The sequence below is a fragment of the Lepisosteus platostomus genome, chromosome 4, assembly GCF_059453375.1.
Source record: "Lepisosteus platostomus isolate fLepPlt1 chromosome 4, fLepPlt1.hap1, whole genome shotgun sequence".
Lineage (NCBI taxonomy): Eukaryota > Metazoa > Chordata > Actinopteri > Semionotiformes > Lepisosteidae > Lepisosteus > Lepisosteus platostomus.
The window spans coordinates 38551012-38574734 of record NC_142614.1 but is presented as its reverse complement, the minus strand read 5'-3'; the positions used below and the strand labels follow the sequence as shown (position 1 = coordinate 38574734).

Here is a 23723-nt window from a genome sequence, read left to right as displayed (position 1 = left end):
TAAAATAGATTTAATGATAAATAAAGGGTAAAACAATGAATAGTAAGGTATCTTCCACAAAATGTTGTTTAAACCAATATTCTGTTTTTAGCATTATGCTTATGGGAGCATTATGTTGAAAACAGATTTTACATTAAATATAAAAGCCATATCCTTTGATGGGTGTTTAAGTTACATTTTAATTCAATTTTAAAGAAACATGCTGTGGTACACCTTTAAATTTCTTCAAATAATCTGATGCTGAGGACTTCACTACTCTGTAAAACTGCCAGTGGCACAGTGAATCTTTAATGTGCTGTGTATCCACAGCCAGGCAGCTTCTTTTAATAATAAAAATGTGTATGAACCCATTCGTTTATTCCTATAACCATACAAAAACACAAATATAATTAAAATCATATAAGAAAATCAATTAAAAGAGTAAAACAAATATGTTTTAAGCTGCCATTTAAAAATATACACAGAGCCAGCCTCCCTAATATTTTTAGGAATACTATTCCACAGTTGGGTGTGTAGTAGCAAAAGGCTGTCTCTCCAATAATCTTATGCTTAACCTTTGGAATATTCAGTAGACTTGCACCTGAGGATCTAAGAAGATGGCCCGGGGTATAGTTTGATATTCATTCTGTAAGATACATTCTGGTGCTAAGCTTTGAAAACAAGGAAGAGAACCTTTAAATCAAATCAGTTCTAAAAGCAACAGATAACCAATGCAGTTTAGCCAGCACAGGAGTTATATGATCTCACTCTTTCAGTTTTAGTTAAAATTCTTGCTGCTGCATTTTGCACTAGCATTTTATCTATCAATACATTTTTTAGGCAATCCAGTATAAAGAGCATTACAGTAATCAAGTCTGCCAGTAACAAATGCATGTATCAATTTCTCAGAATCACACAGACAGAAATGATCTAACTTTTGCTACATTCCTAAGTTGGAAAAAAACATTTGTTTTCCTACTCTAGTCATACAGTACAGTAACACTAGCAGATTTTTTAATTTTGAATTTCGCATACAGAATTATTAGTAATTGTGTTTTAATAACAATTAGAAAACAATTTTATTTTAGGTTTTCACTGTATATTATACAAAAGACAAACCATAAATAAAAGCAAAAAAAGAGACCAGAAGTGACCTGAATGACTGATGGCTGCATACTGTACATGAAATCACACTAAACTATATATTGCAAGTATGCACTATAAAAGGGATTTTAAGGAAACCATGCTTTTGCTACAACAAGCAAATTGATTTATAGTATGCTGTTTATTGAGTGTTTTTCTGTAATTCTGTACCAGTTTTTGTTTAGCTTGTTACAGTGTGGTTCTCAGCAGCTCGTAGTTTGACCGAAAGGCATTACAGGGGGTGATCAGTTCAGCTCAGTCCATTATTGGAGAACAGCTCCCCTCCATTGTGAATATTTTTAACACTTGCTGTCTCAGGAAGGCTGAAAGTCTTGCTAAGGATAACAATAATTCTGGTTTCTCACTTTTCTCTCCCCTTTCCTCTGGTAAGCATTATAGGAGCATAAAGGCATATACCTCCAGATTCAGAGACAGTTCCTTCCCACAAGTTGTCAGATTACTGAACTTTGCCACTACCATTGACTCACACTGATGTTTGTTTCTCTGCTGACACTGCTTGTCTGACTTGTTTTTTAAGTTTAATGTTATTTCAATTTACTGTTCCTGTTTCCTTAATGTCTTTGAATCTGACTATTAAATTTTGGCTGTTCAACCAGAGCAATGCTTTATTTCACTGGTAAAGTTCTTGCCTGCCACGCCAGCGTACAATCTACAATGTTTTAAATAACCGGTTTCACAGGTATTTTCAAAGTAGAATAAGGGAAAGTCCAGCTTCCCCCACTGATATGTTTTCTTAGAAAAACAGATTCACAACACGAAGCTGTCAAGTCTTCTGTGTAAAAAAAAATCGGTTTAAACACTATGGGTGCTGTTTTTAAGACTCTGCTGAGTAACATATAGGAATTTTCCTGCTGTCAGCAGTATTGTGTATATAGTTGACCCTTACCTGAATGAAAACGGAACATAAAGAAAGGGTTTCAGAAATCAAACAAAGCTTTATTCCCATGCTTACAGTCTGGGTAATTGGAGTTTGAAAGGCTTTTTCATATATAAGATATATTATGTATTTTTCATATATAAGATATAATGATGTGTTCCTGCTTAGACATTGCACGAAACAGGTTTCGATAGTTAATAACCACTTTTTATGCGTGAAACGAATTTTTCGTCCTCCTGATCAGCTTAGAAATCTGTGTACACTGTAAGGTTTTTACTTCTTAATTAAACGTTTAAAATACATGTTTCGAATAGAAAAAATCATATTCTGTTGTCTTTCTGGTATGTAGAACAGATCAGTAGGTTTTTTTTCCCCCAATCAGAGGCTCACCACAATTCACACTCAACCACATCACAGATCTGCCACACACATACGCCTCAGGACAGAGACGTCACTGCCTTTCATATGAATACTTTCATATGGAAACATTTTGACACTGCGCTTAACAATCTTAGGAAGATCACAAAACAAGCCTGTTAGCCTGGTTTTTGCCTAAAAAAATTACGCCCGAGAATATGAAGTAGCATTAACTAGCAAAGGTGTTTCGCTGACATAGGCATAGTACGGAATTCAGGCTTTAAGAACTCTAATAATTAATAACCCTTATTAATCGAATCCCAGGTGTGAGTTCATAAAGCCTGAGTTACATACTATGCCTACGTTTGCGAAACACCTGACCATCTACTTTAAAGATTTCATTGCTTTGTGTATATTCTCAATGAGAGCCGACCCCCCCTCTTAGGCTGGGCAAAGGATTTTTTTAATTTAAAAAAAAGAAATTAAAAACTAGATGTAATAATTTAAACATTTAATGCAATACATTTACTTTGGTGGGTAGCCGCGTCAGCCTGCAACGTTTCAGCTGTGAATCCTTCTTCAGGTGTGAGGATCTTCAGCTCAAAATGAAATGCTTGGAGTTTGTAATGTAGGGCGCTCTGAACAAGTTAAACTTAAATGCAGGAAAAATGTATTTCCCAGAAGCTATACTGATTCTTATGGAAGCCCATTTCCGCGAGGGAGTAAAAAAAAAACTTGCTATGGTATTCTCTCCGATGCAGTGCAGTTAAAAACATATCTCTGATGCTGTTCCTAAATTAATATAGTTTATGACCATCAGACGCTTTATGCTTTTCTTTTTTCCAATGGATTGAACAGGGAGAGGCATTTCATGATGTACTTTTCACTGATGAAACAACAGTTTTCAACCATCTCATTTTATAAAAAGGGGAGATATGTGAACAAGCAAAACCTAAAACAAACATGTCTGCCACACGGCATACGCGTTACTGAAGCTAAAAGATTAGGCTTTGTCACTAATGTAACCACTAAATAAAGACATAAATATAGAAATCCCTACGTTACAAACTGTATATGGCTGGTATGGGTATTTTAAACAAAAAATACACACCAGTATTCCACTTTCTCCCTAAACATTTTAAGCATCAAAGTCTTACATGTGTCAGCCAATCAGATTTTTCTGAAACATTCGAAGCCGTGCTATATTCTCTAATACGCACACCCCGGAATTGTGACTTCACTGTGTTGTATAGAAATTTTAAAGACTACTTCTTAGCGTAGATAAAAAAGCTTGGATTCTCATGTATCCGATATCTTTTTCTGCTGTCTTTGTTGCGCTCTTGAGGATCCTTGTGATATTTTGAGTTCTCGTTGAATAATAAGTGTTGCATAGCTTAAATCATTTTCATTCTTAGAAATTATGAAACGCTCGGTTAAAAGCAAGGGAGATTGTCTGTTATAGTGGACATAAAAACGAGAGTTCGCTGCGGCGTTATATGAAACCCAATTTTAACAATAAATCGCTGGCGTTATATCCTAGAAGGCACTGAGACCAGGACCTGTAGGAGCGCTCCCACAGCGAAAAAGAAAATGCCTGACGAACTAGGGATTGGACAATTTTACTAGGGATTGGAAACATTCAAATTAATGTGCTAAAGAAATAAACTAAAAAAGTAATTTATGCCTTTATCATATTGGCTAGCTAATGTCCTGTCCTTGTTAGTTAGTTACTTGTGGCTGTGACTTAGCTTGTATGATTGGAAACGAATGTGTGATCGGATCAATGAAATGCTATGGTGTTACTTTTTGTCAATGAAAAAATATAGTATTTTCGTTTACAAAGACGGTTACAAAGAATGTGGACCAGGGTAATCATCCAGGTGGATGCTGCACATTGGTGGTGGTGGAGGGGAGTCCCCATTACCTGTAAAGCGCTTTGAGTGGAGTGTCTAGAAAAGCGCTATATAAGTGTAAGCAATTATTATTATAATTATAATACTTTGAGATTACAGCTTGTCCAGGGTCATTCATTATTAATACTTTTAGTAAGATCTTCGGTAAAGACTTTGATGCATAAGACATTTCCGCATAATTAAAATATTTATGATAAAGGTAGGTTGTGTACTTTTGCCCAACTGAGCAATCTTGCTTTCATAAAATATACCAACTTTTTAATGAATTATGATTAACATGCGGTAATACACAGTTTAAATTTAAAAGCTCAAATGCTGTACATGAGAGGTTAAGCTTTATTAGCTCCTCCTGGCAGTTTTACAAGGTGATTCCAGATACTATTAACATAATCGAATTTACATATGGCAATTTCCGGTATGACACGAAATGACGCGTTATACCACGTCCTACCGGGTTATACCGCATTTTGATGCAACACCCCCACCGCGTTATACTGCAGCGTACCCTACTTGTTTTGAATGGCTGCATCTGTATATCAGCTTTTAATTACAAATCTGGATTTCTCTCCTTAAATTTCAGAAATTATTACATAGTGTTTCACACTGAATTAATCATCCTTTCAATCGTGCTGCCAAGCCTCCCACTCCACCCTCCCACAAGCAATGAGTGCCAAGGCCAAGTGCCATTGGTGGTGGTGGAGGGGAGTCCCCATTACCTGTAAAGCACTTTGAGTGGAGTGTCCAGAAAAGTGCTATATAAGTGTAAGCAATTAATTATTATTATTATTAAGGTGGGGTACACTCATGACAGTCAGGGCACACAGACACTCACACCAATTTACATAGAAGCCTACCTATATGTCTTTGAGCTGTGGGAGTACATGGAGGAAACCAACACATACACATAGAGAACATGCAATTTTTACACAGATAGCACCCCAGGAATTGAACTAAAACTATTTATACCAGTCTTTTGACCACCTGACAGTAAGGTAACTTAAAGATGCCCTTAAACAGAAATTACAACTGTGGTTTTTACGTGTTTATTCAGATTATAATCATTTCTTTTTAAAATACATTGTTTTTCTGTAGTTGCCCCTCTTTTATAATAAGTAACAGTAGTGTAAGAAACAAAAAAACGTTCTTATCATTTTATCCTGTACTGAAAGTCTGGAGTAGCATAAACTGGTACTGTAGTTAGATCTCTGCAAACAACATGCAATACTCCTGACCTCTTAATATTCCTATGAAACTCTCCTATGCTTTTTTGAATAAACTTTTAAAAATGGGGGTTATTCCTTCTGCACATGCACTTGTGACAACAGACAACTAGCAAATCACTAGCACTGGGCAGGACCCACTTAGAAGTTACCACAGCCAAACAGCATAGGGACTTGTGATATAGACACCAGTAAGTTGCCCAGTGGGTTTTGGAGGAATTGGCATTCTGAAGATAATACAGCATCTGTGAGCAATCAGTTAGTTCCTGGCTCCCCACCAACTGATGTTAACCTGTACAACCTAGCAGGCATCAAACTATTAGATACTGTATGGTTAGGAAAATATTAAGTGTAAATAATTGCATCTAGATGATGATAGTCTGCAAGAACAGCTGTAATATTTGATCAATGAAAAACCGCAAATGTTATTTCATGGATTTCTTTAACTCTGTAACCTCCCTTAATCATTTTAATATGAATTAACTTGATCTAAAAAATTAATCTATCATATCATAAATAGAAACTTAATGTGTAGAGAGTCAAAAACATAGTTTACATGGTATTGTATTTGGCTCACACACCTAATTAAAAAATACATTGTTTTGCTTGGTGAGGCATACACTTCCTGTTCCCTTTAAAATTAAAATTATTTTCAAAATTAATAAATGCCTCTCAGTAGACCAGCAAATGTATATTCATGCTTAAGAATATACACTGAATTTCTCATTATATCAAATCCCTCGTTTTGCACATTTCATTAATTGTACCCCTTATCCATTTTCCACACTTCTCACTCAGCATGGGGTCCAACTGTTGTCATCAACATAGGGGGAAGAAGGGGGAGGAGAAAGATGTGAACACATTGTTTCCAAACATCACTCATCTTAAATGTTTTTGATTTGTCTAATTAATACCGCTTTCATATTTTAGGTTTTAATTATAAAAATATTTTATACATACAGGCTTTAAGGATTAGAATTTAAAACCAAAAATGCACATTAAAATCTCAATTGTGATTTCTGTTAAAGGGCATCTTTGCATTCTTTTACTCTCTCCAAACAACATAGAGAGCAGCCTTGTTGGTCTGATTGGTAGACAGTGACAGTATTCACATGTTGCTAACTCATTAATGTTATTTTTTAATATTAATATTATTTTTGCATTTAACATACTGTGACATAAAATGCTAGAAATGTACATATACATATTATTTCTTATTTTTTACAATTAGAGAAAGAGTCTAAATTTGTTAAATGTATAACAGGTGCACTGGGCATGAATCTAACCCAGGGCCTTCTAGCTGACAGGTCACAAATCTACCACTAAGCCAAAGCATCACTCGGTTTGAACAAGTTAAACTACATGTACTTCATTTTACACTAAAAGAATCACAAGAGCAAAAAATTTAATTAAAACAAACATGTCAAAATGTTTCCAAAATAACCACAAGTGACCGAGTTAAAGAATGCAGATGTTTATGAAAGTGAAGAATATGCTACTACTACCAGCAACATAAATATATTTATTTTCATTAATAAATATTGCTAACGATGTTCAGAAACCTAATTTTATTTTACCGAACCTTTCCATTGTTTTCACTAACTAATCGATCTTCTTTGACCAGTGAAGATTCTTTGGGCAGTGTAAAGAATTACGCTGCAGCACAGAGAAGTTATCTTACTGTGGAAATAAGTTTTAATGCTCAATCTCAGTGGTTGCATCAGTACGTCAGTGGAGTAGAAGACAAAAGGTAATGATTATGCATTATGTTTCAAACTGTTTTTAAGTATAATATTTAACATGGTAATACAGTTCAATTATTACATAATTACTTATTCGATCCAACAATTGACAAAATTAGTACATGTTGCCTGGAGAGTCAAATATTCTGGTTGGTAGGGAGGAAGAAATTAAATTCAGATAATTGTAGTTTCAATACAACATATTACCTTCAGAAAATCGCACTCTGGATTTTGGCAGCGAGCCATCTTGCAAATCACAATATCATTGAGACAGCTGCAGTCTTGGCAAGAATCAGGCTTCCACAATGTATTATTCTGCAGAAACATCAACAAAACAATGGGTCATTATAGTTTAAGGGACAGGATTGCAATACCCACTACACAGAAAATATGCCTTCTAAAATTGTGCACACTTTTCATCTCTGAAAGTAAACCATAATCCTAGTCATTTATAATACGAAATTCACCATCTGAACACCACTTTACACTGGGTATAATTTTAATTTCCAAAATACTAAATTAATGTACATTACTAATTGATTTAATTGGGTAAATGAATAATGCTGTCACCACAGGATCACTTTCACAAAGTGAATATATTTTATTTTAAACTCCCCTTTTACATTTTAATCAGGCAAAGTATTTGCACACCACTGACTTCATCATCCACCCATCCATCAACCCAATTTCTAAATGCTTCTTCCAATTCAGGGTTGCAGGGGAGCCAGAGTCTATTCTGGAAAGCAACAGACGCAAGGTACACCCTTAATGGGGAGCCAGTCCTTTAAAGTTATACATGATATGGAATTATTTACTCAATTAAATTCTAGCCTGGCCTAGACTTACAATATACAATACACACCAGTATTCCATTTCTCCCTAAACATTTTAAGCATCGCAGTCTTTAACTAACGTGAAATAACGTGTATAAAAAGTGGCAGTTTTAAGCTTTTCTATGAATAAGCTTGATACTGGAGTCATCAAGCATACTTTTAGAATTTGATTAATAGGGAATATAATGTGGAATCGCGTATCTAAAGAAATTAATAACGATATAATTTGGTTTCTGTCAAAGCGCAATGAAACCTATAACTTGATTCTTATGGATGCCCGGTCCCGCCAGGGATTAAAGAAAAACATGGAATCGCGTATCTAAAGAAATAACAGTATACAGTAACTATGTTCATGCACAAACAGTAGCATGTTACATTATTAATTTGGGTGTCTCCTCTTGCCAGAAAGCGCTAAATTGCATTTTGAGTGCGGTTCTTGACTTTTTTTAAATTACAACCCATACATAAACTGATACTGTTCAGACTTTTAATTATTTTAAACTGTATTACAGCAGCACAATGTGCTTTTTCACGAAACCTAGAGTAATGAAATGTCTTGCGTTGTACAGCTTTTCAGCTAAATATATTTATCGCTTACACCTGACACTTGAGGTGCCCGACAAAAACCGGTTGAACAGCTCTGTTTGAGGTTTGCAGATCAGATCAGATTCCCTTCCCCCCACAGAAAGACAGACTTATTAGTCGCTATTCACTGCGTCCTCTTGGAGCAGGCCCTGGCTCTGGCTGAGCAGGCTGATGCCGTATTCGGGGAGACCAGTGGGCACCAACGGAGGGGTGCATGGGGAATCAGATTGGGAGGAGGAGACGCCCAGCGTGGCGATGCTGGGGGAACGACGACTGCTGGTCATCTGCCACCGCTGTGGGGAGAGGGGACACATCGCACGGGAGTACCGGGCGCTGGAGCCCCGGGGACTCCGGAGGCTGTCGTGAAACGACAGGGACGGCCGCCCTTGAGAGACACTACCCCCACTCCGGAAAGCCAGAAGGAGCGCTTCACCCCACCTGCTGCCGTGGGAAGGGTTGGCCAGAGCCGGGGCTTATTTCTTCCCTGCCTCATAGAGGGCAGACCCTGCCAGGCCCTCGTCGACGCCGGTTCGACCATCACCCTGCTGCGGCCTGGTATCCTACTGGGCACCAAGGTAGCCGGACCCCCAGGGCACTCACCATGCACTTTGGGGCTGCGAGGGTGAAACACCCTTTCTACCTTGCCCCAGTCCATGAGGACCGTATCCTAGGGTTGGACTGGTTGCAGCAGGTGGGTGGTTGCCTTGACTTGGGCCGGCGAGAGTTGGTGGGGCAGGGGGAATGAATCAGTTTCGCGGTGGGCGGGGCGGGAGGTGTCCGGGGTGTGTTGGATGAGCGGAGCGGGAAGCAGAGGTGGCAGCGGTGGGCGTCGCCTGGGCCTGCCGGAGCCGCAGGTGTCGGGGCGAGCGTGCCAGAGCTGACTCTCAGTATGGTGAGATAAGCTTGCCCCTACCCGGAGTCTGTAAGGCACTCTGTGCACTTTGGGAGGCCTTGGAGGTGAGGGACGGGGTGCTGCGCCGAGGGTGGCAGGTGCCCTCCAGCGGTGAGGTCACTGCTTGGCAGCATTCGGCTGGCCGTGCACCGCTTGGAGAACTGCCCCACAGAGCAACCGCAACCACAAGTCAAGGCAACCACCCACCTGCTGCAACCAGTCCAACCCTAGGATACGGTCCTCACGGACTGGAGCAAGGTAGAAGGGGTGTTTCACCCTTGCAGCTCCAAAGTGCACGGTGAGCGCCCTGGGGGTCCGGCTGCCTCGGTGCCCAGCGGGACACCAGGCCGCAGCAGGGTGATGGTCGAACCGGTGTCAACGAGGGCCTGGCAAGGGTCTGCCCTCGGTGAGGCAGGGAAGGAATAAGACAACTCTCCCCACAGCAGACAGGGTGAAGCGCTCCTTGCTTAGAATAGCAATATTATGGACAATCAATTGACAATAAATATAGAAAAGCACATATTAAATTTGGGAAATTTGGTTTCAAAAGTCCTCATATCAATGATGCCTATACTGTTTTCCTCTACAGTATGCTAATCTATTGTAGTGCATTCGCCCCGCTCTTAGGCTGTGCAAACGATCCTTTAGATTTTTATAGAGAAATAGAGGCTGTACAGTATGCGTTACAATATAAACATTTACTGTCAACCTTTAAATCAAAAATTGATTTAAAGACGATCTATCAAAGCGCAATGAAACCTATTACTGGATTCTTATGGACTCCCAGTCCCGCCAGGGGTTAAAAAATAACATGGAATCACGTATCTAAAGAAATAACAGTATACAGTAACTATGTTCATGCACAAACAGTAGCATGTTTCATTATTAATTTGGGGGTCTCCTCTTGCCAGAAAGCGCTAAATTGCATTTTGAGTGTGGTTTTGGACTTAAAAAAAAAATTACAACCCATAAATAAGATGATACTGATTAGACATTTATAAACTATTACAGCAGCACAATGTGCTTTTTCACGAAACCTCCTAGAGTAACGAAATGTCTTGCGTTGTACAGCTTTTAAGCTAAATACCGTATATTTATCGCTTACGCCTGACATAAGAGGTGCCCGATAAAAAACGGTTGAACAGCTCTGTTGGAAGTTTCGTGAAAAAGGAAGTTTTGTGAAAAAGCTACAGGAGTGCCAATCGTAATCGTTTTTATTTTTAATCGTTCAATGCAGATGGTTGGTGGCATGTTTTATCTAGGGGCTGCTCGCCTGCGTCTGAATAGCAACTTCTAAACTGTGAAAGCATGTGTCTGTCTTTCCGTAGGGGGAAGGGAATCTGATCTCCAAGGCCCTTTGGCTACAAAAGTAAAAAGAAAGTGCTGTCTCTCTGTCTCTCTCTCTCTTTTGATTATTACATCCAATAATCAAAAATGACACAATAAATATAATAACCATAATAACGACCAACCAACAAAAACAACCATATAAACATAATACCATCCAAAAACATAAATACCAACCACAATACAAAATGAAATATATCAAACCATTAAAGCAAAACCGTCCTCCAGTTATCAACAAATCTCAGTATCTTGTACAAATTATTCAAAATGCAAACTCTCTCAAATTCCTCCAATTATCATAATCCCGACCCATAATCCCGATACAAAACCAAACCCTCCTCCCATCCCAGTTTATTCTTTTTATCATTAACAAAATCCATCTCAATTTTCAACATAAAGCATTACACAAAATCAATACCTCAACACTCCATACTCAACAACTATAATTCACAAACAGCCAGAACATGTAACTCCACATTCCCAAATAGACCTCATTTCCATAGCCCCGCCCCTTATGCAAAACCACATACCTCCCCTGTTCCAGTCAATTAAGCTTCCCCCTCTTTCACTTCTTTTTCCTCAACTTCAACCTTATCGCTCCCCCTTTACTCTCACCATCTGATTAAGAATGAATAAAAGCATTGTATTTTTGTCTGAGTGCTGACAAAGTCAGCACTCTCTCTCTCCGCTGGCGTTTGTAATCATTTTTATTTTTAAATAAATTTTAGCAAAGTCATGTATTTTAAAAATCTTAAGATTTCTATATTTATGTCTTTATTTAGCGGTTTCATTAGTGAGAAAGGCTAAACTTTCTTGGAAAAATGTATTTTATGTAAACCATGTTTGCTATTAATTCATTTAGGGCTTACTGACAGAATTGCTGTTTTTTATGCATGCCAAAAAATTTCTGTGCCGTCTCCTCCACTTTAAAGGTACCCCCGTGCTGGAAGAATTTTACCTTTGGAACGTTTGCCCAGCGTACATAGGCACATCCCGGAATTTTGACTTCACTGTGTAATGAAGCAATATTAAAGACTACTTACTGTAGCATAGATAAAAAACCTATATCCCATGGTATAAGTATCTTATACACATATCTTTTTCTGTTGTCTTTGTTGATCTCTTGAGGATCCTTGTGATATTTTCTCGTTGAATGATAAAAGTGTCGTAGTTTAAATAATTTTCGTTGTTAGAAATTATGAAACACTCTGTTAAAAGCAAGGGAGTGTTTCTATCTGTTATAGTAAAAGAAAATGCCTGACGAACTAGGGATTGAACAGTTTTTCAGTGCTTGTACAATCGATGGAAATGTTCAAATAAATGTGCTAAAGAAATAAAAAGCTATTCCTTTATCATATTGGCTAGCTAATGTCCCATCCTTGTTAGTTAGAGCAACGAATTGTATCTATATAGAAGGTGGTGTACAGCTTTTTAGTATAGATTACACTTTTCTAAAATGTATTTGAAAAAACACACACACACGATAGAAACAGGAAGCAGAAGCAGGGACAGTTGTCAGAAGGAAAGAAGGTGACTATTCGTTGTTATTAAAAATGACTTAAATTCGATCATGTTGTGATATTTAGAAATATAAAATGTCAATTTATTGTCCAAAAAATATCCTTAATACAAACTATCATATATACTACTCCTATACTCTTTTACTATGTAAGATGCTGCGATGGACCCTCGGCTTGACAAGACTAGACCATGTCATGAATGAAGAGGTGCGAAGAACACTCAAAGTCACCCCAATCACTGAGAAAATGAGGGAATCGCGCCTACGATGGTATGGACACGTGCTCCGCAGCAATGACACATCAATGGCAAAGACCGCCCTCGAATTGAATGTGGAAGGCCGGCACGGCCCCGTGTACAACCATTTACGCGCTGGCTGGATCGGCTGAAAGACGACATCCGCCTCGGAAAAGTCACCTGCCGAGATGCTGTAGACCGTACGAAGTGGAAAAATTGGTGCAAACAAGCAGACCCCACATAAGTGGGAAAATGCGAAGAAGAAGAAGATACTCTTTTACTATGTAGCCTCCCTTATTCAGATTCAAAACTGATCTGCCCTGTGGCCAGAGAGCAGGGTCTTTCTTATACTAAGCCCCTGTGCAGGCACCTATAAAGACCGCTTCCACCTGAGGCTCTATTTCCTTGGGGCCGAAGGAAGGGATGTAAAAAATGGTGGATGTTGTCTGTTTATGTAATTATATGTATAATGTGAGTTTGTGTTAACGTTTACATAGCAGTGTGTCCTACATAGCAGTGTGTCCCGCAATCAATCTACATCTGCGCATTCATGAAATAAATCACTATATACAAAGCAATAAAAGTTAAAAATTAAATGTTTATTTTAGAAGTGGCCTTTGTTATGAAGTGCATGTAGCTGTGTGAGTCTGCAGCTGTGAGCAGTGGATAGATCATTCTGTCACACATGCTTAAAATTACTTCAAATGACTGCGAGGAACTACTTTTTTTTAATGATATTGTTCTGCTATACTATACTGACATTGCACCAGTTACACAGTAAACTGTCCATGTACTGTACCTTTAGAAGTATACACATATTTTCCTTAAAAAAAATGAGTGATATACTGTATGATAAAACCTGATAAATAACAGTATGATATTCTTAATCCTCTCAGAATATGATCCTCCAAAAAAAACAAAAAATTATCCCTTATCATTTATTATAAAATCAATTATTCTATTTATATTTTTTGTTATATTAGTATATATACTACAATTACATTTGATAATTTCTTTCTCAAACTGGGCAGTAGTCGTTCTATATAGCACACAAACAACATATGGGACAAATAACAGTTTTTTGCTCACAATCTCACTGAATAGCAAGCTGACACAAGCCAACATTCTCCCCAGAAAACTTGATTTCCCCAGTATATGAAACATGTGTGAGGTGTGAGGCCCTATCATGTTTTTTCTTACTTTAGATTTACTAAAGCTCTAAAAGTGTAGTCAGTCTAAATTAATCTTTTAAATAAAAATCCTCTAAAATATTTTTAAAAAGAGCCACCAAATTTATCCCATTTTGTTTTCTCACCGCACATTTCTTATCTGAAGCATTTTAAAGACAATTAAAATCTCCTCGTAACAGTATCTTTCCTCTACCTAGTAAATTATTTATCAAATTACTAAATATGTCGTATCTTTGCTATATCAAGTGGACTGTGATATCTTTCTCCAGATAAACCACACTAATTTGCAGTCTTCTTACACTTTTTCTTACACTCATGTTTCACTTTCATTTTGTTATTAGTGATAGTTATTAGTGATTTAATGTATTTCCATACACAAATTATTTTAAACCGATACCATTTTGCCCCTTATTTATAATGGCATTATAAGGATAATACTCCACCATAACCAGAAAGAGGGTTATTATTTTAGTGAAGACACTGAAGACAATATACAGTATGTCACATACCTAATCTGAAGAAAAACGCACTGAGAACAAACACCACTAACATTTTTTTCACTGTATGGGTAGGATAGTGTTTCTCCTGCTGCATTTGTGCCATTGAAAGTAGCATTTGTGCTGCTTTCGTTTCTGAGATATAGTATCTGGTTTTTTCAGGGTCATGACGTCACCCAGCCCGCCCTACAACGTTGTAGGGAAACTAAAACATTCTCATTCATTAGTGCTATGTTTGTGACAGTTTGCGCCATTGAAAGTAGCTTCCCAGGTGCTTTCGTTCCTGTGATATAGCACCTTCTTTTTCAGGTGATCATGTGACCATGCACAGCGACTTTGACCTGCTGTTACCCCGTCTTTTGAGTTCAGGTGCTCTATTACTGGTCCGGTGATAATGTCTGCATTTTTGTCTCTCCCAGGTTGGGAACAGTGGTTGATTTTGCATTTAATACCAGTGTGTTTGTATGAACAGGAAAATTAAATTGTCAATGTCATCATCACCTAATCAGAAGAGTTGCAGGAAGAGCCTTAAAAAGCGAACATTACAGATGCAGCCATTCAAAGTGCGTGGTACAGACTCCGCGGTACAGATACCGCAGGTAAGATGACACGCGATACCGCGGTGCGTGATTGGTTGACCGACAGGGGCACTCGTGGTCCGTTGGTCTGTCGTAGAAAGACTTACTGTAAACATCCTTACTGTGCCCGTTGTAGATATTGAATTTTACCACTGAAGGGAAAACTTAGTAGCTGAGCATAAAAAGAATAGGAGCATACTGTAACGCGTGTGAAGGCCATAAACGATATTAATTTTGGAACGTAAACATACAGTATATAGCTGGTCTTGGTACTTTAAAGAAAAAAATACACACCAGTATTCCATTTCTCCCTAAACATTGTAAGCTTCGAAGTCTTTAACTAACGTGATACCGGAGTCAACAAGCATACTTTTAGAATTTGATTAAAAGGGAATATAATATGGAATCGCGTATCTCAAGAAATTAATAACGGTATGATTATATCCGTGTACTGCGGCAGGGCTGTGTAGGGTTGTATAAAATATGGAATCGCGTATCTAAAGAATTTAATAACGGTATGATTATATCCGTGTACTGCGACAGGGCTGTGTAAGGCTGTTTCGCCTGCCTGATCATGCGAGCTCTCTTGTAGCCTACTGGTCTAGGTGCGTGACTACCAACTGGCAGGTTGTGTGTTCAAATCCAGCTGGTGCTGGACTTTTCATTTTTATTTATTTATTTTTTAATCGCGTAACATAAACATATTACCGTATGCAAACTGTACTGTATACAGTATGTATATGTATATTTAATGTCTTAACTGTGCCCGTTTAATTGAATTAAAAAAAAATTATTTAACACGAACATTAAGCTGTTTACATCTTCCGCCTGAGAACAGTCACCCGTTGCTACCCAACGCAGAATGGTGATTGGCTGACACTATCTGACACCCCTCTGATTGGAGAAAAAAGACGTGCTGGTGTGCTATACACACTACCAGGAAGAGGATTTCTTTCTATTCAAAACGTGTATTTTAAAAGTTTAAGAAGTAAAAACCTTACAGCGTACACAGATTTCTAAACTGATCAGGATCGTTATCTTTGTCTTATACATAATAATGTTCACCGCTCTGTCCAGCAAATTAATAATAAACTTTATTTTATATAGCGTTTTAAACGAATAAGTAATTAGATTGCTCATAAACCTAATCACTTGCTTTTTCTTTTTATTTAGGCTCAGATTTCAACTATAGATCGTATTATTAATAACCATAATAACAACCAACCAACAAAAACAACCATATAAACATAATGGTGGTGCTGGACCTTCCAGTTTTATTTATTTATTTTTTAATCGCGTAACATAAACATATTACCGTATGCAAACTGTACTGTACACAATATGTATATGTATATTTAATGTCTTAACTGTGCCCGTTTAAGTATTGAATATTCATATCTAATTTTACCACTGAAGGGAAATCTTAACATAAACATACAGTATATGGCTGGTCTCGGTACTTTAAAGAAAAAAATACACACCGGTATTCCATTTCTCCCTAAACATTGTAAGCTTCGAAGTCTTTAACTAACGTGATACCGGAGTCAACAAGCATACTTTTAGAATTTGATTAAAAGGGAATATAATATGGAATCGCGTATCTCAAGAAATTAATAACGATATAATTCTATTCATGTTGCAAAAGAACTGCAACGGACATAAAAACTCCCTTGCATGGTTTCATTACGACCAGAATCGGGCTTGAGATATTTTTAACTTGATTTACAGTATTTGAGAGGTATGTCTTAACACCGATACTACAGTTCTTAAGTACTGCTCACGTATATGTTTCTAGGTTTATATTATGCATTTCATACGGTCAAATTACTTTTGAGCAATAAGAAGCGCGAAACGGTATGCGTTTTACTTTCGTTTTGTGCTGGGACCCGTGGATTGATTAGAGATATCAAGTACATACAAGTCATTTTTAAAATGTTGTAGTTCGTCTTGAAAAAATGTTACGAGTACATCATCTATCAACAATTACACAGGTTCTGTTTCCATATTGCGGATTTTGGTTACGTAATATTATTTTCTAGATTTCACGTTGTGAATATGATGGGATGTCTGATGGGATGTTTCTAAAAATCCATCCTCTGTAAAACGTCTTCTCTAGTTGTCCTGCATATGTATTCGCTTATGAAGCTGTGTGTTCTGAGCCTAGATCTCTACATTTCTGTATGAACCAGCTTAGAGGGCTAAAGACAGCTTGTGTTTAAATTGAGTGTAAGGCAATTTATGCTTTTAAAGTCATGGTCAGCATTTATCTTTGTACTGTGCTGTAAACTTGTTCTGTGCCAAGTCACATTATTTTATAGCGTTTTTAAAGCGTTATCAAATACGGTGTTACTGTAGTTTACTGAGTCCCATGTCACATGGTCTGTGATTGAAACCTGTAAAACCGGTTTAATTCGTCACAGCCAGCACTCTTCAGGTGTGAGGGTCTTCTGCGCAGAATGAAACGCTAAAATGTTTGTGTATATTCTAATGGTAGTGGGGGCGGGGTGTGTGGGAACAGGTTTGGTTGAAACATTTTCTCTGAAAGCATTTTCTTCGCAGTTTAACCGATCTTGTTACAGCATGTTACAGTTTACTATTATTAACCATATTAATTTTAAGTGCTTAATGTAAAATCTTGTAAAAATATATTTTCATTGTTCAAATATACATTAAGTCTGACTATCATATAATAAGTTAAATACAAAACTAAAGAAAAAATAGGGTTAAATATAATTCAAAATATTTTGCTAACAATGTTAACTGTTTATGAATAATAAAATGTATTAACTAAGGAGTAGGATGGCACAGTTGTTAGTATGTTTTTTGTTTTGTTTCTTTTTCATAAATACAACAGTAGTACCTGATGTCTCAGTGGCTTTCAAAATTAAATTATGCATGCAAACCTGTGAACTAGAAAGATAACTAAGATATCCATCCATTATATTCCATAATATCCATGAAATATATGGCGCTGAAATACAGTATGTGTGACGCATAAAAGACACCAAGGGATTGGGTGAGCTCCCATCACAAAAAAAAAACTGCGAACCTGCACTACAGCGACCATAGTACAGTATGGAGACCAAGGCATTTTACGGGAAGAGACGGGGTGCTTCTGCCGCCCCAGCTTCCAAAGAGCGAAGGGTAAGCAAATACAGCAGACTTCATCTGAAATACGCGATTACAGCGCATATTACAAGGTATTATTGCCGTTTTGAATTTTAAATTCAATTATAATTATTTCTTCGTAGCCTGTTCTTCAAGAAAACACCACACAGGCGAAACGATCTACCACCAGGACAGTAAAAAAGAAAGCGGTAAGACGGAAAAAAAGAAAAGTTTATTTTGACTTCTGTTCCGCGACTGATGAATACCACTGTGTGACTTTATTTCTTACATGAATTATGTTATTTTGCCACAGGCCGTGGGTCTCTGCTCTCGGCCACTGGCCAGGGTGCCAACCTGTAGAAGCAGCACCTGTATGGAGACATTTCGGCAGCAGCGGGAGCATTACGATGCATTACTGGGGAGGATTGGGAGGCTAGAGTTCCAGCAGTCAAACAGTTGAGCAGCTGTCTCCCGAAAAGTGCCTCTCCCCGCCGCGCAGGCTGCAATGCCTGGTGGAAGCTCTGCCCCCCGCAGAGCACACACCGCCTCAGGACACTCCATCCCGGCCTCTCAGTTCACCACCGCGCAGGAATCTGTTGATGCTGTCCCCGCCGGCTATCTCCCCCCAGGAAGCACAGCGGAATTCACAGATGCCAGTGGGACGAATAATTCTCCCAGATGTCCAACTGCTACCCATCACCCAGGAGATAGAGGGGGGTTGTACTTGCAGTGCATCGGCATAGACGGGAAAGCAAGAGCCGACCGCTACGCCGCCCTCGTGTTTCGAAATCTTGTGACTTTTGAAATTTACTGGGGGTGGACCACGTCTGTAAATTTCGATGGGTCCAGAGGCAAAAGTGCCTTGCCTTGCAATCTCCGGGAAACCATTAGTACGATGGTGAATCAGAGATTCTCAACCTTTGCTGCGTACGACTGGAAAATAATTCGTGATCGGATCAACGAAATGCTTCGTAGGAGGAGGCGGTCTTTTCCTCTTGTCTAACAGTCTGTCCACAAACAAAACATTCCTGTTAGACAAGAGGAATTGAAAAAAAAACAATGTTGTCAATGAAAACCGGTGTGTGTGTCTCTCCCTGCTGGATGTCCCTCTCACAAACTGCTGAATGAATAAAATAATTTTATTGAAAACGAGTTTGCGATTGTCTGGTCTTTAAATTCTGGAGATACGCGATTCCATATTATATTCCCTTTTAATCAAATTCTAAAAGTATGCTTGTTGACTCCGGTATCGCGTTAGTTAAAGACTTCGATGCTTAAAATGTTTAGGGAGAAATGGAATACTGGTGTGTATGTTTTCTTTAAAGTACCGAGACCAGCCATAAACTGTATGTTTAAGTTCCAAAATTAATATCGTTTATGGGCTTCACACGCGTTGCAGTATGCTCAGGCACTAAGTAAAAGGAGATGCTTCGTATTGCTTGACTAATTTTAAAAACTAAGTTATAAATATAAAAATTGCAGGCGCTGCTCTGGTGCGTCGGCTCCTACACAGTGCCTGTCTGCCGTAAGCGTTACAATATACAAACAGTACCCAACACTGCTTGTACCCATCTGTCATGCAAATAAAACACCTTGAATTGAACTGAATTGAGGGGAGAAGGGGGGGATACTAAAGCCAATACTGGCTCAATGGGCTTTGACGTGCTAATGCGTTGGTTTAACGGTCCCGGTGTGGCAGGCTTCCAATGTCAACTCGACTCGATTAGAAGACAATGAACGTATTTTAGCCCTAAATGAATTAATAGCAAACATGGTTTACATAAAATACATTTTTCCAAGAAAGTTTATAATAATACGATCTATAGTTGAAATCTGAGCCTACTTTAAAAATAAAGGAAAAGCATTTTCAGAGAGCAATCACGCTGTGTTTATGTAGAAAAAGTGATTAGGTTTATGAGCAATCTAATTACCTATTCGCTTAAAACGCTACATAAAATAAAGTTTATTTAGAGATGAATGATCAGTGTCGCAGTTTAAATAATGTGAGTCAGGAAAGTAACACAGCGCCACCAGATTTAATAACGCAATAAAAACGCTATAAAATAATGTGACACAGTACAGCACAGTACAACAATACTGACCATGACTTTAGAAGCATAAATTACCTTACACTCAATTTAAACACATGCTGTCTTTCTGTATGAACCTCTAAGCTGGTTCATACAGAAAATGTAGAAATGCATTAGCCTGATCATGATTAAAAAACACATAATTAAACACGCGTTTGCGATTTAAATCAGAACACGATTTAAATCAATATAAATGTTTATATTGTAACGCATACTGTCCAGCCTCCATTTCTCTATAAAAATTTACTGTTGCACACACACACACAATAGAAGCAGGAACCGCTGTCAGAAGGGAAGATATGTTCAAAATATCGCAAATATCGATCATGTTGCGATATTTTGAAATATAAAAGTCAATTGATTGTCCATAATATCGCTTACCTATTTTTTCGAAGAAATGTTTGTTAAAATAAAAGTCCAGCACCAGCTGGATTCGAACACACAACCTGCCGGTTGGTAGTCACGCACCTAGACCAGTAGGCTACAAGAGAGCTCGCATGATCAGGCAGGCGAAACATATTATATTCCCTTTTAATCAAATTCTAAAAGTATGCTTGTTGACTCCGGTATCACGTTAGTTAAAGACTTCGAAGCTTACAATGTTTAGGGAGAAATGGAATACCGGTGTGTATTTTTCCTTGTGATATTTTAAGCTCTAGTTGAATGATAGGTGTCGCATTTTAAATCATTTTCGTAGCTAGAAATTATGAAACACCCTGTTAAAAGCAAGGAAGTTTTTATGCCCCGTTGAAGTAAAACAAAATGCCTGACAAAGTATGGCTTGGACAGATTCCAAGTGCTTGTACAAATGTGCTAAAGAAATTATACTTTGAGTATACAGCTTGTCCAAAGTCATCCATTATTAATACTATTAGTAATATCTTCAGTAAAGGCTTTGATGCATAAATATTTCTGATAAAGGTAGGTTGTGTACTTTTGTCCAACTGAGCAATCTTGCTTTCATAAAATATACCAACATTTTAATGACAGATGATTAACATGCTGTAATACACAGTTCAAAATTAAAGGCTCAAATGCTGTACATGAGAGGTTAGGCTCCCCCTGGCGGTTTTACAAGGCGACGCCGGATAGTTAGTCACGTGACACACGTGAAATGCGTGATACCGCGTGATACTGTGACACGCCCACCGGGGTATGCCGCGAAATACCTCACCCATTTTGAATGGCTGCATCTGTAGCAATCAACTGCATGTTCTTACAAAGATGCTTTAACTAGCACGTCATAATACTTCATAGCTATGTCCTTTTTTAAAATCTGAAGAAGTAAACAGTTTCTCATTGTGTCCTTTCTAAATTAATTTGCAAATCAAGGGCCATTTAACGATTCAACCCATCTTTTGAGCCAGTATTTAAAATGTTAGGATTAACATAAAGCAACTTCCTTTATAACAAGACCATTGTTTTAATATATTATTCATGTGAAAAAAGAACCAGGATTTTTTAAAGCGGCACTAGGCACTAAGTTGACCCAGGTAGTTCATAACTCAACTGCAAAAAAACATTAGAAACTCTACCATCTCACACATGCAGACCATGGAAATATTGGAAAATATTTTTATTTTCAGATAACATAACCGAACATATATCTAAGGCCTTAAAAAACAGTCATTATCCATGTCTTCATATTTACAGTGTTCTTACATGCAAATATAATATGATTAGGTCACAGTCCTTTTATTTGTGTATTCCTGGTCAATCCTTTGGTGTAGAATACAGCATGAGAGCACACCCTGACGTCTGAAGGCACAGAAATGAGTGCCTTTGTTAAGTCGTAATATTTTATCCAGCTGAAATTGTGTCTTTTGCAGTGTGCAATGAAATAGATAAACACAGTACACAGTGTAGTGCTGAAAAGAAATCTATCTGACAATATTTAACATTAGGATAAAGAACAGATGTGGTGTGCTTAATTCCAATTCAGAATATAATTATAATATTGCAATGTGAGCATCAGAATTATGTCATATCACTATTAATATCCTTTCCAAAATCAGCACAATATTCTTTGACAGTTGTCAGGAAGATGACACGGGAACTGTCTGGCACACCACGATAACTACAGCAGGTGGAAGCTGAGAGTTTATTTTATGCTTGGAAAATCCAACTAAATGGCATCAGTTTTAAAGGTTAATGCAGCAGTCACCACAGCAGTGGAAATTAAAATGAGATGTAGCTGTCACAAGTGACTGAGCGTGTCGAGTTACCACTCTGTCTCATAAGTCAGAATCAACACACACACTGCAAATACCTTTGACTGGGCTATAAAATATTTCATCACTATATCTTCTATTAAGCTCTAAAAGCTGTTTTGCAATCTGCTCTTCTTTGCTCTAGGTCACCACATAACAAAGCAACTACAAAAAGCTGTTTCTGAGCAGTGACAATAATTTGATTTATTAATGATAACTACCTATAATCAGTATTGGGAAGTCATGTGGCAAAAGTGCTTTTGTTCTGAACAATTCATTAGCATAAGATGCCAGAAAACCACATTAACAAGATAATATTATTTGCCACAGATACATTATGGAGCCCCCTTGCTGTTATCATAAGAAATAGTACCACAATTTACCTATAACATAATTACCAGACAATACATTATTATTGCCATTATATTAACATTAAATATATCACCTAATTATGATAAATTAGTATACAGCGAAAGTATCAATGTTTAATATTTTGGCAAAACTGCATTTATTTATACATGTAATTGATCAAAACAGAACAAGCTGAAAACAGTATAATTCCCTGCTTTGGGGGTTTATACAAAACAGAGGAGAATTCTCTTTTGATACTTTTGATAGACAATATTTTGATTGATTAAAAAAATATTACTAAGAAGATCAGAAAACATATGAGAAAAATAATGGATAGATATCAGTATAGACCCATGGATAGGTATATCTGATGTCTGGTATTTATTAGCTTTCAACACTACACTTTTCATTTCCAAAAACAACTTTTTTTGTTTTTCAAAATATCACAAATGCAAGTGATCTCCAATATCCTCTAAACACAATCATAAAGTTTGTTTTCGCAGGACTGAAACTATTTTGTAATAAATAATAGTGAAATGCTTTATACAGCATTTTTCCCAACATAATTAAAACACATTATACACAGACTTATACACGGACAAAACACAAGACAACCTAAGCTTCTCAGAAGTGTTTTGTAACTAAATACATCAACATAAAGCAAATTAATAATAATAATAATAATTGCTTACACTTATATAGCGCTTTTCTGGACACTCCACTCAAAAGCGCTTTACAGGTAATGGGGACATCCACCTGAAAGCCATAGTGCACCAGAAGGCTCACCACACATCAGTGGGGAGGAGAGCAGAGAGAAATGTAGCCAATTCATAGATGGGGATTGTTAGGAGGCCATGATTGATAAAGGCCGATGGGAAATTTGGCCAGGATGCCGGGGTACACCCCTACTCTTTTCAAGAAACGCCCTGGGATTTTTAATGACCACAGAGAGTCAGGACCTCGGTTTTACGTCTCATCCAAAGGACAGCGCCTGTTTACAGTATAGTGTCCCCGTCACTACACTGGGGCATTAGG

At 37.7% G+C, this 23723-nt stretch overlaps 1 protein-coding gene across 2 annotated transcripts in view; it reads right to left on the bottom strand.

Annotated features, from left to right (window-relative positions):
* The window catches only part of fras1 (Fraser extracellular matrix complex subunit 1), a 367570-nt gene that overhangs the window by 273463 nt on the left and 70384 nt on the right, over positions 1-23723 (bottom strand). For both annotated transcript variants that reach the window (XR_015935951.1, XM_088629471.1), the window contains exon 3: positions 7460-7567. Coding sequence is in view for 1 of the 2 variants with exons in the window: in XM_088629471.1 (XP_088485597.1) it covers positions 7460-7567 (108 nt within the window). In the remaining variant the exon portion in view is untranslated. The remainder of the gene's footprint in view (positions 1-7459; positions 7568-23723) is intronic.